Source organism: Berghia stephanieae, chromosome 11, assembly GCF_034508935.2.
Source record: "Berghia stephanieae isolate SIO BIC M18660-M18661 chromosome 11, UCSD_Bste_1.3, whole genome shotgun sequence".
Taxonomy (NCBI): Eukaryota; Metazoa; Mollusca; class Gastropoda; order Nudibranchia; family Aeolidiidae; genus Berghia; species Berghia stephanieae.
This window is the reverse complement of record NC_088370.1, coordinates 124,960-137,900: the sequence shown is the minus strand read 5'-3', so window position 1 is coordinate 137,900 and position 12,941 is coordinate 124,960. Positions and strand designations below refer to the sequence as shown.

Here is a 12,941-nt window from a genome sequence, read left to right as displayed (position 1 = left end):
ATTTTAGATGAAGTTAGATGGTAGAAATTTAATAATAAATTATTATTACTGTCACGGGCCTATAGGGCTTAAGACACATGAAGAATGTAGTAGTACAGACATTTTTAAAAAAAACGTAATAAAATGCCCATAACTCAAAACTACTTAATACCCTTCTTTTTTGAAAAAAAAAAGAGTATAAAAACGGGGTACTTGCCCTTGGCGACTACGGTCAAAGTGCACTTACTTTAGGACTTGTAAAATTAAAGTTTTTTGTTCAAAATCCGTAATTTTTAAAGAATCGCGCTTAACATAGGTCTATTTATCTTTAAAAACTTTTTAAGACTTGTTTTGGGTATATTTTGTAGCCTAAAATGGTAATAAAAATTGAAGAAATTGCCGAATTTTACACACTATTCTGTTCAAAGAGGACATTTTTGGGAGGTTATAACTCACCCCCTAATTGTGCAAACTTTATAGATCCAACTCCTTCGTAAAGAATATGTATCAGAGAAACAATATGCAAATTTTCAAGCACCTCCTCATTTTTTAATTGACCAAAAATTGGAATAAAACGGGGTACTTGCCCTTGGCGACTACGGTCTAAGTGCACCTACTTTAGGACGCTGTAAAATGTCTCAAGAAGTATTATATTTATTTGTCAAAAAGCGCTGCTTTATTCCTTACGCTTTCAGAACATCGGACAAATTTTTTTCCGAACATCATCTAATAGAGTTGCTTTAACTAACATGGCTGATTTTAAACTAGAGGTGTTTCAGTCCTTTTGTACTGTCTCCGAAGAAATCATAGCTTTTATGTTTTAATTTCGGGTTGTCAGGGCAAAGTTAGTCATGGGTGCCAGTTTTCAGGGGTATACCTGAATTTGAGGTCGTGGTGTTTGAAGAATGTAGACTCCAGGGGCAGGAAATTGTATTTATTATATATAGAAAGTGTCATATTTTTGTTATTTTAGGGTTATGAGTTGTATAAGCTCTTTGAATAATATTCTTTCAGCGCTGGAACTATTTTATACTGGCACTCATGGGCAAAGTAAGGTACTGCCAAAATTGGGCTAAATGAGGATGCTCATATATGGGGTATCAAATTAAAGATTTACAGAATAATCAGATTATCTATGATTTTATACACATTGTAGGCTGTCATAAAAGCATTTTATTACGTTTTTTTTTACAATGTTTGTACTACTACATTCTTCATGTGTCTTAAGCCCTATAGGCCCGTGACAGTAATAATAATTTATTATTAATATTATTTTATTATTATTATTTTTTTTGCCATTTAGCTATGATATATTATTTTAGTCATTGGTTATCCGAATCCGTAAATTGTATATTTATGTTCGCCTCTTTTTATACTAAATTCACCGTGTCGGGTTGCCATCAAAGTTTGATAAATAGATGATGTTCCTAAAACAGAGTTATGAGCCTTTGTTGTTGGACATTATCATGTTTTCTGCTATACAATATGTATAAAATGGAGACTATACTAAAGCAAATTTCTTGCAATGAAATTATTTTAATTCCACCCGGCCATAAAAAGAGGTTTACTATAATTTCTGTTTACACTCTAAACACCTGTGCCCGAGCGCCTCTGAGTGGCAAATTCCTGACGATCATTGCAAGTCGAGTGTCTTTGACTGTCTCTGATTGTCAATTAGTGGACAATCAAGGCATTCGAGCTGCTCCGAGTGTGTATAATTTGTTACTGAGAGGCGCTCGGTATGTGTGTTGGGACTCGAGTGATTTTATGGTGAATATTTTGTTATTCAACGACCATCCAATGGCTAAAATAAAATAAAATTGGGATGTGTGGTCAAAGGGCTGCCCACATGGTGTACTTGATTGAGTTATTTGGTCGTATTTCGTCTGGTAGAGAGTACACACACACAGAGTACACACACACAGTAGGTAGTCCAAACTGCCCCGATAACGGGTTCTGGACGTAAAATGAGCTGATTTCCATCAAGTTCCCACTTAATCTTCACCACGTATTTTCATTGTAAATGCAATGAAATATATATCAATAAAAAGATCAATCTTTGATCTTTCCAATGATATATTTGGTTTTAGAATGCACAAAAAACTGACTTTGTGCTTTGATAACGAAAATAGTCACTTGAGCCGTTTTTTATCGCTCGCCGAAAAAAAATAATCATACCGCCTCAACGTAAATAGCCAGGCAAACTGCGCCGTTCGTTCAATCTCGCCCAAACTGGTTTCATAAGACACGTAAAAGAGGGCCGATTATTTTGGTACCAAATAGTAGTAGTTCTTATTTTTGGTTTTGAAAATATCGCATTTTTTATAACTTTTCAAGGCTAATTTTCATTATGATCAAGTTCTATTTGGTATTTTTGGAAAGCCGTATTTTTCCTTTTTATAAATACGAAAACAACACTAAAAAATGTCCAACGGCGCAGAATGCTTAAACCGAAACAACGCATCACTTTATGAATGAAATTCTTTTTCCCACCGGCGGCAGCAGTATCAGACGTCTCCAATGGCTAACAAATCAATCTCGCCTGAATCAACGCTACCGTTCGAAATTTCTCGATACAAGGTTCTGACAGGTAAATAAATATATAATTCACTTATTATTATCATAAATTAAGAGGTATTAAGTTTAAATTTGTTTATTTTATTGTTTTATCCAACATCGTCCTCAAACCCATCTTCTCAAAATGGCTGAACTCTGGGTCCGTCTCAGAAAATGAAGAGCCTATTTATTTCTGATTTTCAGAATAAGCTGTGATACAGTAATTTGCTTTCTTCAAGCATTATATTTATTAAATAAATTAATTTTGTGTTACTGGCAATTAATTTTAAGCCACTAGAACGATTTTACAACCCTTACAAATATCTAAGAAAATCCAAGATGGCGGACATCGATGATAGTGATAGACAGACCTGGAGGTAGAGAATTATTTTCCTTGGCTAGATTATATATTTCCATTTGTGAGTTGTTTACTACTTCACAATAATGTAAATAAATATGACTTATTCATTTTTTATAGTTGACTCTTTATAAACATTATTTTTTTTCTTTTCATTGACGTTAGAAGGATATTCTGTTTTGCTGAGATTTTTTTTTTTAAATTTATGTTTTTTATTGGAGTGAGTTTTTTTTTAAAAGGAAGAAACAAAATTCCAAAAGTGAAAAAATAAGAGAATATCGGTTTAAATTTAAAATGTCCTCATATTTCCTAAACATATGAAAAACATTAATTTTGCTTTTACTTTACTTTGTTTTAAACAGATGATGACCAGTACAGGTCCCTTAAAAGGACATTCCTGGCTGTGGGAAAGGGGAGACGGGCAACCTTACCATCCGTCCTGTTTGACAACCGACTGGTGCTCCAACTGCTTTGTTTGAAGGAAGAAGCCAGTGAATCATGGAGGAAGGTAAGTTAGTAATACCGGCTAAATTGTCTGCTTTTGGAGACGGTCCAAATTCCGAGTAATAACTTGGTTATTATTGTTCTGTTCTAAATTCATTAATGCCCAGTAAGTGTATGTAACTTAATAAAAACGTGTGAATAGTCTGAATAGACAAAAAATTGGCGCATCACCCTTGAATCATATACCTATGATGTTCGCATGGGTGTACGATCCGATAGTGATGTCGTTTCTTCTTCTCGTTACTAGCCTATCCTGCTTCTTTGGTTTGTGATTGTATTTTTGACAGGGGATTTTTTTTTTCTGTAAATCTTCTGCCTGTTTGTTCTTGGTTATTTATAGTTTAGCTTATGATATCTTTAGGTTATGATTTTGATTTACATTTGTACTATTTTTGTTAGATTGCTGTTTTTTTGTTTCAGCGGTCTCTCATATAACCTCAATTGTGTTGGAAGAGACCTAAAGCAACAAACAAAAAAAAAAATTTAAAAAAGTTGTCTTTTGAAACTATAATCTATCTATGAATCTTGATTTATTTCTTTATTTTCAGGTACAGGAATGGTTTGTGTCTGTAAGGCGGATACTCCTCCCAACAGGGTCAGGTATACTGTGGAGAAGACTGTCAAGCTGTTTGAAAAGACCCAGATGGTGATGTCCCCTCTTTCCTTGAGACTCAGCTCAACTTGGATGCCATCTCGCCAACCTTGTCAGCTATTGGCATCACAAGATCAACTGTCAGTAACCCTCCGTTGTCTGTTCCCCATGTCTCGTCAATCTGTAATCGTTTTGTCATTGATTTTCATCAACATTGTTCAATTGATAAGTGTCCAAGAATAACAATGTACCACTGGATAAGGTTGATTTTAAAATCTGATGTCTCAGACAGTGATATTTCTAACGCAGTAGCGCAGGTATTGAAGCATAGAGATAAAAACGTAAAACATCATAAAAAAAATCCAGAACAATATGAAGATTTCCTGAACAGTAAGTTCACTATTCAGAAAAATCAGAGTACCGCCATAGCAGAAGTAAGAAGCACAATGCAACCAATAACCCCAGATAAATCAAAAATCAAACCATCGACCCCAAAAAGTAAAGCTAAAACACCAAAAATTATTGACTTTGACTTTGAAAACCATAAAGCAGAAGTTCAAACCTTAAGAGCATTGTTGTCACAGCTTAAACAAGAAAATTCAAAGATGAATGACTTGACACTTGAACATGAAAAGTTAAAAGCTGAAAATAAACACCTTATCCAACAAAGTGAAAACATCAGATCATCTGAAAGAGCAAAGTATGAAGCCAAATTAAGAGGAAAAACACAGAGCATAAAATCTAGCTTCAAAAGCAAATGTCAAAAAATGAGAATGCATCTAACCAAAGATAATAAAACAAATAAGGCCACTATGGCAAAACTAAAAGCAGCTAATGGAAATTTGAAACATCAAGTGTCATCCAAGAATAAAGTAATAAGACAACTAAAGGCACAAATGCAAAACCAACAGGAGCAATTTCAAAAGCAAATTTTTGAGTTGCAAAGAGAAAGCCATTCACATGCAATTGGAGTAGAAATGAAAGAGAAACTAAAGTTACGTGAGAAAAATACGTATTCAGATAATATTAGGGAAGTAGTGATCAGTCTTCAAAGTGAGTGTGGTGTTGCGGCAGGAAATGTAGCAAAAACAATTCAAACTGTCAGTGAAGGTCTTTTTGACTGTAAATTAGATCGAACATCTTTGCCTTGCAAACAGACAGCCATAAACATGTTAGGAGAAGGCTATGTACTAAGCAATTTGCAGGTAGTCGAAAATGTTTTAAAGAGCTCAAATGTAACTTTGCACAGTGATGGAACATCTCGAGACCAAAAAAAAATTGTCAATCATCAACTAACCCTAGATAATGGAACAACCTTTTATCTTGGCTTTAGACCCGTAGCCTGTGAGGATGCAAATACTCTACTTGATATAACTGTGAAGCTTTTTAAATCGCTATCTGAATCTTTCACTGAATTAACAAATGAGAACCATGATGAGGTTTATAAATCAGTTTTGTCAAAAATCACTAGTGTTATGACTGATAGAGCAGCAGCTATGAAGTTGTTTGACTCAAAGTTCGAAGACTTTTTGAAATCGGAGATTGGAATAGATGTCAGGCTCCACTTTTTGCATTGTAATGCTCACTCCTTGTTAGGTCTTAGCAGTGCATGTGAAAAAGCTCTCTTGGGTTTGGAAAAGGAATTTATTGAAGCTAATGGAAGAAGTCTAGGACGAGATCAGTTTCCTCAGTTCAAACGTTTTTCAGGTGAATCAGAGAGTAGTTGTAAACGGTTGATTCGTTTGGCATGTGAGATTTTAGGTCCAAGAGGTGATCAGAAGAATGGTTGTCATCAAGAATGGCTAGCTTTCTGTCACAATTCTTGCATTCCTAGTTTTAAGGGAAACAGATTCAATTGCTTTTTTGAAGCTGCTGCTATGATCATATTCCATCGTCAGAAGATTCAACAATTTTTCTCTTCCGGTGTTCTTGGTGCTGATAGGAATTCAAAAATTGAGAGTGTTGCTTTTGATATGGATGATAATGTCTTGATTTCATTTGTTTGCGCAATTGCTCTTTTGTTTCTGAAAGTCACTGGTCCCTACTGGATGATTGTTACAAGTCAAGTATCCTATGCTGAATTTCCAACTCTTGTTCAGTCGATGGTTAGTTTCTTTGAGAAGTGGTCTGTTGATCCTAGTGATTGTTTAGAGAGCGTGACGTCATCTGTCTTCGGCCCCAGTTGGTCAATTGAATCTTGCTCAATTTCTGCTGTTGAATCTTTTCTTGATGTTGGTGATTCTGTTTTGATTAAAAAGGCTATTCAGTTGATTTGCAGTGAGCTTAAGGTCGTTTCAGACAGGCAGTTGTCAGATTTTTTGGATGATGGCAAATTTTCACAGCTTTCATATTCTTCTTTGCCAGACTCTCTTAAACATTGTCCCCTTACAAACCTTGTTGGTGAAAGTGCTTTTGGTGATGTTGATTATGACTTTTCAAAGCGCAGAAATGCATGTCTTTACAATAGATCAGCCCATCATGTAGTCAAAAGGAACAAAACGTTATTCTATCTAAAAATGAAATCATTAAAGCAGAAAAGTAAAATGTTCAGAATTGCCAGAAAACAGGCACCAAAACTTAAAAGAAAGCAATTGAGGTTGAGAAAGAAGTCAAAAATGAAATTAGGCAGAAATTCATTGAGAACCAACAACATCAGATACAAAAACAATGAAAGCAATTTCAAAAAATGCAGAGGTGTCTGTAAATGTTCGAAATCATGGTGGGCCATGCTCCAATGCTGAGGATGTTGACAATTTGATAGCTAGGCTAAATTCAGAGAATAAATCAAAAACCTTCATTACTGAAGTTGTCAAAAATGAAATTAGATATTGTAAGACTTTCAAGCAGATTAAAAATTTGAAATTTGCCCCACTCAATACCATGATAGAGTCCTTGAAAAATGTCCTTGAGCAAGAGAATAGTTCCCCAACACACCCAAGCGGTTAAGGCTTTCAAATTTTGAGTAGTTCGAAAAGAAAACAATTGCGAGAAAAAAATCTTTGGCTATATGCGTGTGTGTATATTGTCTTTTTATGTGCTTGATTTTTTATGTAAAAAATAATCCAAGCGCAGTTCTTTTTCAGTTTTTACTGCATAGAATGATAAATAAACCTTGGTTTTAGCTATTAAGACATGTCTTGTTCCATTATTTTGAGAAAATAGCTTCTCGGCCACCACTGGGTCTGGGTAATTTTGTCCAAATTCTTAAACTTGGCTACCTTTTTCCTCTCTTGAGTTACTGATAATGATGTTACAGAACTTATATATCTCACCATTCAAATAGAGCTTTAAAACCTGATTAATTTGATATATAATATGTCATCCTATGTCAACAAACAAAAAAGTTACGACAGTTTGAAGTTGCGTCTTTTTCGCATGTTTCGGCAACTTTTTGGAAACTGCTTTTCTGTGATTTTTCTGAACTTTGAAAAGTTATTGTGGTAAAACTATGCTAAATAGCCTTCCCAAAAAAATTGGGCTTATTCTATGCCATCATATTTGTAACCACAAGCGATTTTAGATCTGTATCTATAGTAATAATGATTTTGGGGTACCCCAAACTTGGGAAATTTAGTATTTTTAACTTTTCCGTTTTCGGCCCAAAATCCATGATTTTCAAATTGCCATAACTTTTTTAGTTTTTGACCTAGGAAGACAAATCAAATATCACAGTAATCAGAATAAAAAGTTCTACAAGAAAAACATTGAATGGGTGTGTTTCTTGCAAAAAAAAATTCAGTTTGGACTACCTACACACAGAGTACACACACACAGAGTACACACACACAGAGTACACACACACAGAGTACACACACAGAGTACAAAGACACACAGATGAGATGCGTAGGTAACGGAGGTACAACAACAATTTTCTGGTCGTTCTCGTATTTTATTGAATAATCTTCCTTTTCACTCCATTTTGATCATCAAAAGTCAATGGAATAATTCGTAAACATAGATGTATGAAATTCGTAAAACATAGTTGTGTATGTGAAATCGTTAACACTCACTCACTCACTCACTCACTCACTCACTCACTCACTCACTCACTCACTCATCACTCACTCACTCACTCACTCACTCACTCACCACTCACTCACTCACTCACTCACTCACTCACTCACTCACACACTCACTCACTCACTCACTCACCACTCACTCACTCACTCACTCACACTCACTCACTCACTCACTCACACTCACTCACTCCACTCACTCACTCACTCACTCACTCACTCACTCACTCACTCACTCACTCACTCACTCACTCACTCACTCACTCACTCACTCACTCACTCACACTCACTCCCACTCACTCACTCACACTCACTCACTCACTCACTCACTCACTCACTCACTCACTCACTCACTCACTCACTCACTCACTCACTCACTCACTCACTCACTCACTCACTCACTCACTCACTCACTCACTCACTCACTCACTCACTCACTCATCACTCACTCACTCACTCACTCACTCACTCACTCACTCACATCGTAATACCGGCTAAATTGTCTGCTTTTGGAGACGGTCCAAATTCCGAGTAATAACTTGGTTATTATTGTTCTGTTCTAAATTCATTAATGCCCAGTAAGTGTATGTAACTTAATAAAAACGTGTGAATAGTCTGAATAGACAAAAAATTGGCGCATCACCCTTGAATCATATACCTATGATGTTCGCATGGGTGTACGATCCGATAGTGATGTCGTTTCTTCTTCTCGTTACTAGCCTATCCTGCTTCTTTGGTTTGTGATTGTATTTTTGACAGGGGATTTTTTTTTTCTGTAAATCTTCTGCCTGTTTGTTCTTGGTTATTTATAGTTTAGCTTATGATATCTTTAGGTTATGATTTTGATTTACATTTGTACTATTTTTGTTAGATTGCTTGTTTTTTTGTTTCAGCGGTCTCTCATATAACCTCAATTGTGTTGGAAGAGACCTAAAGCAACAAACAAAAAAAAAAATTTAAAAAAGTTGTCTTTTGAAACTATAATCTATCTATGAATCTTGATTTATTTCTTTATTTTCAGGTACAGGAATGGTTTGTGTCTGTAAGGCCGGATACTCCTCCCAACAGGGTCAGGTATACTGTGGAGAAGACTGTCAAGCTGTTTGAAAAGACCCCAGATGGTGATGTCCCCTCTTTCCTTGAGACTCAGCTCAACTTGGATGCCATCTCGCCAACCTTGTCAGCTATTGGCATCACAAGATCAACTGTCAGTAACCCTCCGTTGTCTGTTCCCCATGTCTCGTCAATCTGTAATCGTTTTGTCATTGATTTTCATCAACATTGTTCAATTGATAAGTGTCCAAGAATAACAATGTACCACTGGATAAGGTTGATTTTAAAATCTGATGTCTCAGACAGTGATATTTCTAACGCAGTAGCGCAGGTATTGAAGCATAGAGATAAAAACGTAAAACATCATAAAAAAAATCCAGAACAATATGAAGATTTCCTGAACAGTAAGTTCACTATTCAGAAAAATCAGAGTACCGCCATAGCAGAAGTAAGAAGCACAATGCAACCAATAACCCCAGATAAATCAAAAATCAAACCATCGACCCCAAAAAGTAAAGCTAAAACACCAAAAATTATTGACTTTGACTTTGAAAACCATAAAGCAGAAGTTCAAACCTTAAGAGCATTGTTGTCACAGCTTAAACAAGAAAATTCAAAGATGAATGACTTGACACTTGAACATGAAAAGTTAAAAGCTGAAAATAAACACCTTATCCAACAAAGTGAAAACATCAGATCATCTGAAAGAGCAAAGTATGAAGCCAAATTAAGAGGAAAAACACAGAGCATAAAATCTAGCTTCAAAAGCAAATGTCAAAAAATGAGAATGCATCTAACCAAAGATAATAAAACAAATAAGGCCACTATGGCAAAACTAAAAGCAGCTAATGGAAATTTGAAACATCAAGTGTCATCCAAGAATAAAGTAATAAGACAACTAAAGGCACAAATGCAAAACCAACAGGAGCAATTTCAAAAGCAAATTTTTGAGTTGCAAAGAGAAAGCCATTCACATGCAATTGGAGTAGAAATGAAAGAGAAACTAAAGTTACGTGAGAAAAATACGTATTCAGATAATATTAGGGAAGTAGTGATCAGTCTTCAAAGTGAGTGTGGTGTTGCGGCAGGAAATGTAGCAAAAACAATTCAAACTGTCAGTGAAGGTCTTTTTGACTGTAAATTAGATCGAACATCTTTGCCTTGCAAACAGACAGCCATAAACATGTTAGGAGAAGGCTATGTACTAAGCAATTTGCAGGTAGTCGAAAATGTTTTAAAGAGCTCAAATGTAACTTTGCACAGTGATGGAACATCTCGAGACCAAAAAAAAATTGTCAATCATCAACTAACCCTAGATAATGGAACAACCTTTTATCTTGGCTTTAGACCCGTAGCCTGTGAGGATGCAAATACTCTACTTGATATAACTGTGAAGCTTTTTAAATCGCTATCTGAATCTTTCACTGAATTAACAAATGAGAACCATGATGAGGTTTATAAATCAGTTTTGTCAAAAATCACTAGTGTTATGACTGATAGAGCAGCAGCTATGAAGTTGTTTGACTCAAAGTTCGAAGACTTTTTGAAATCGGAGATTGGAATAGATGTCAGGCTCCACTTTTTGCATTGTAATGCTCACTCCTTGTTAGGTCTTAGCAGTGCATGTGAAAAAGCTCTCTTGGGTTTGGAAAAGGAATTTATTGAAGCTAATGGAAGAAGTCTAGGACGAGATCAGTTTCCTCAGTTCAAACGTTTTTCAGGTGAATCAGAGAGTAGTTGTAAACGGTTGATTCGTTTGGCATGTGAGATTTTAGGTCCAAGAGGTGATCAGAAGAATGGTTGTCATCAAGAATGGCTAGCTTTCTGTCACAATTCTTGCATTCCTAGTTTTAAGGGAAACAGATTCAATTGCTTTTTTGAAGCTGCTGCTATGATCATATTCCATCGTCAGAAGATTCAACAATTTTTCTCTTCCGGTGTTCTTGGTGCTGATAGGAATTCAAAAATTGAGAGTGTTGCTTTTGATATGGATGATAATGTCTTGATTTCATTTGTTTGCGCAATTGCTCTTTTGTTTCTGAAAGTCACTGGTCCCTACTGGATGATTGTTACAAGTCAAGTATCCTATGCTGAATTTCCAACTCTTGTTCAGTCGATGGTTAGTTTCTTTGAGAAGTGGTCTGTTGATCCTAGTGATTGTTTAGAGAGCGTGACGTCATCTGTCTTCGGCCCCAGTTGGTCAATTGAATCTTGCTCAATTTCTGCTGTTGAATCTTTTCTTGATGTTGGTGATTCTGTTTTGATTAAAAAGGCTATTCAGTTGATTTGCAGTGAGCTTAAGGTCGTTTCAGACAGGCAGTTGTCAGATTTTTTGGATGATGGCAAATTTTCACAGCTTTCATATTCTTCTTTGCCAGACTCTCTTAAACATTGTCCCCTTACAAACCTTGTTGGTGAAAGTGCTTTTGGTGATGTTGATTATGACTTTTCAAAGCGCAGAAATGCATGTCTTTACAATAGATCAGCCCATCATGTAGTCAAAAGGAACAAAACGTTATTCTATCTAAAAATGAAATCATTAAAGCAGAAAAGTAAAATGTTCAGAATTGCCAGAAAACAGGCACCAAAACTTAAAAGAGAAGCAATTGAGGTTGAGAAAGAAGTCAAAAATGAAATTAGGCAGAAATTCATTGAGAACCAACAACATCAGATACAAAAACAAATGAAAGCAATTTCAAAAAATGCAGAGGTGTCTGTAAATGTTCGAAATCATGGTGGGCCATGCTCCAATGCTGAGGATGTTGACAATTTGATAGCTAGGCTAAATTCAGAGAATAAATCAAAAACCTTCATTACTGAAGTTGTCAAAAATGAAATTAGATATTGTAAGACTTTCAAGCAGATTAAAAATTTGAAATTTGCCCCACTCAATACCATGATAGAGTCCTTGAAAAATGTCCTTGAGCAAGAGAATAGTTCCCCAACACCACCCAAGCGGTTAAGGCTTTCAAATTTTGAGTAGTTCGAAAAGAAAACAATTGCGAGAAAAAAATCTTTGGCTATATGCGTGTGTGTATATTGTCTTTTTATGTGCTTGATTTTTTATGTAAAAAATAATCCAAGCGCAGTTCTTTTTCAGTTTTTACTGCATAGAATGATAAATAAACCTTGGTTTTAGCTATTAAGACATGTCTTGTTCCATTATTTTGAGAAAATAGCTTCTCGGCCACCACTGGGTCTGGGTAATTTTGTCCAAATTCTTAAACTTGGCTACCTTTTTCCTCTCTTGAGTTACTGATAATGATGTTACAGAACTTATATATCTCACCATTCAAATAGAGCTTTAAAACCTGATTAATTTGATATATAATATGTCATCCTATGTCAACAAACAAAAAAGTTACGACAGTTTGAAGTTGCGTCTTTTTCGCATGTTTCGGCAACTTTTTGGAAACTGCTTTTCTGTGATTTTTCTGAACTTTGAAAAGTTATTGTGGTAAAACTATGCTAAATAGCCTTCCCAAAAAAATTGGGCTTATTCTATGCCATCATATTTGTAACCACAAGCGATTTTAGATCTGTATCTATAGTAATAATGATTTTGGGGTACCCCAAACTTGGGAAATTTAGTATTTTTAACTTTTCCCGTTTTCGGCCCAAAATCCATGATTTTCAAATTGCCATAACTTTTTTAGTTTTTGACCTAGGAAGACAAATCAAATATCACAGTAATCAGAATAAAAAGTTCTACAAGAAAAACATTGAATGGGTGTGTTTCTTGCAAAAAAAAAATTCAGTTTGGACTACCTACACACAGAGTACACACACACAGAGTACACACACACAGAGTACACACACACAGAGTACACACACAGAGTACAAAGACACACAGATGAGATGCGTAGGTAACGGAGGTACAACA

At 35.5% G+C, this 12,941-nt stretch overlaps 2 protein-coding genes across 2 annotated transcripts; both read left to right on the top strand.

The window, feature by feature from the left end:
• The first annotated feature begins 2,479 nt into the window (after positions 1-2,479).
• On the top strand, positions 2,480-4,047 carry LOC144957109 (uncharacterized). The gene is made up of 3 exons (XM_078888087.1): positions 2,480-2,569; positions 3,256-3,401; positions 3,946-4,047. The coding sequence occupies exons 1-3, from the start codon at positions 2,500-2,502 to the stop codon at positions 4,045-4,047; spliced, it is 318 nt and encodes a 105-aa protein (XP_078744213.1). The 5' UTR covers positions 2,480-2,499.
• A 4,513-nt stretch (positions 4,048-8,560) lies between these two features.
• LOC144957202 (uncharacterized) lies at positions 8,561-12,851 on the top strand. Its single transcript, XM_078888253.1, has one exon. It carries the CDS (start codon positions 8,997-8,999, stop codon positions 12,039-12,041), a length of 3,045 nt encoding a protein of 1,014 aa, XP_078744379.1. The 5' UTR covers positions 8,561-8,996; the 3' UTR covers positions 12,042-12,851.
• The last annotated feature ends 90 nt before the right edge of the window (positions 12,852-12,941 follow it).

Excerpts from the sequence above, each read along its gene's own strand:
- LOC144957109 (XM_078888087.1), top strand. The coding sequence starts at position 2,500 with ATGGCTAACAAATCAATCTCGCCTGAATCAACGCTACCGTTCGAAATT. Across the intron at positions 2,570-3,255 it reads TCGATACAAGGTTCTGACAG|ATGATGACCAGTACAGGTCC; the intron begins GTAAATAAATAT and ends TGTTTTAAACAG. Across the intron at positions 3,402-3,945 it reads CCAGTGAATCATGGAGGAAG|GTACAGGAATGGTTTGTGTC; the intron begins GTAAGTTAGTAA and ends CTTTATTTTCAG.
- LOC144957202 (XM_078888253.1), top strand. The coding sequence starts at position 8,997 with ATGAATCTTGATTTATTTCTTTATTTTCAGGTACAGGAATGGTTTGTG.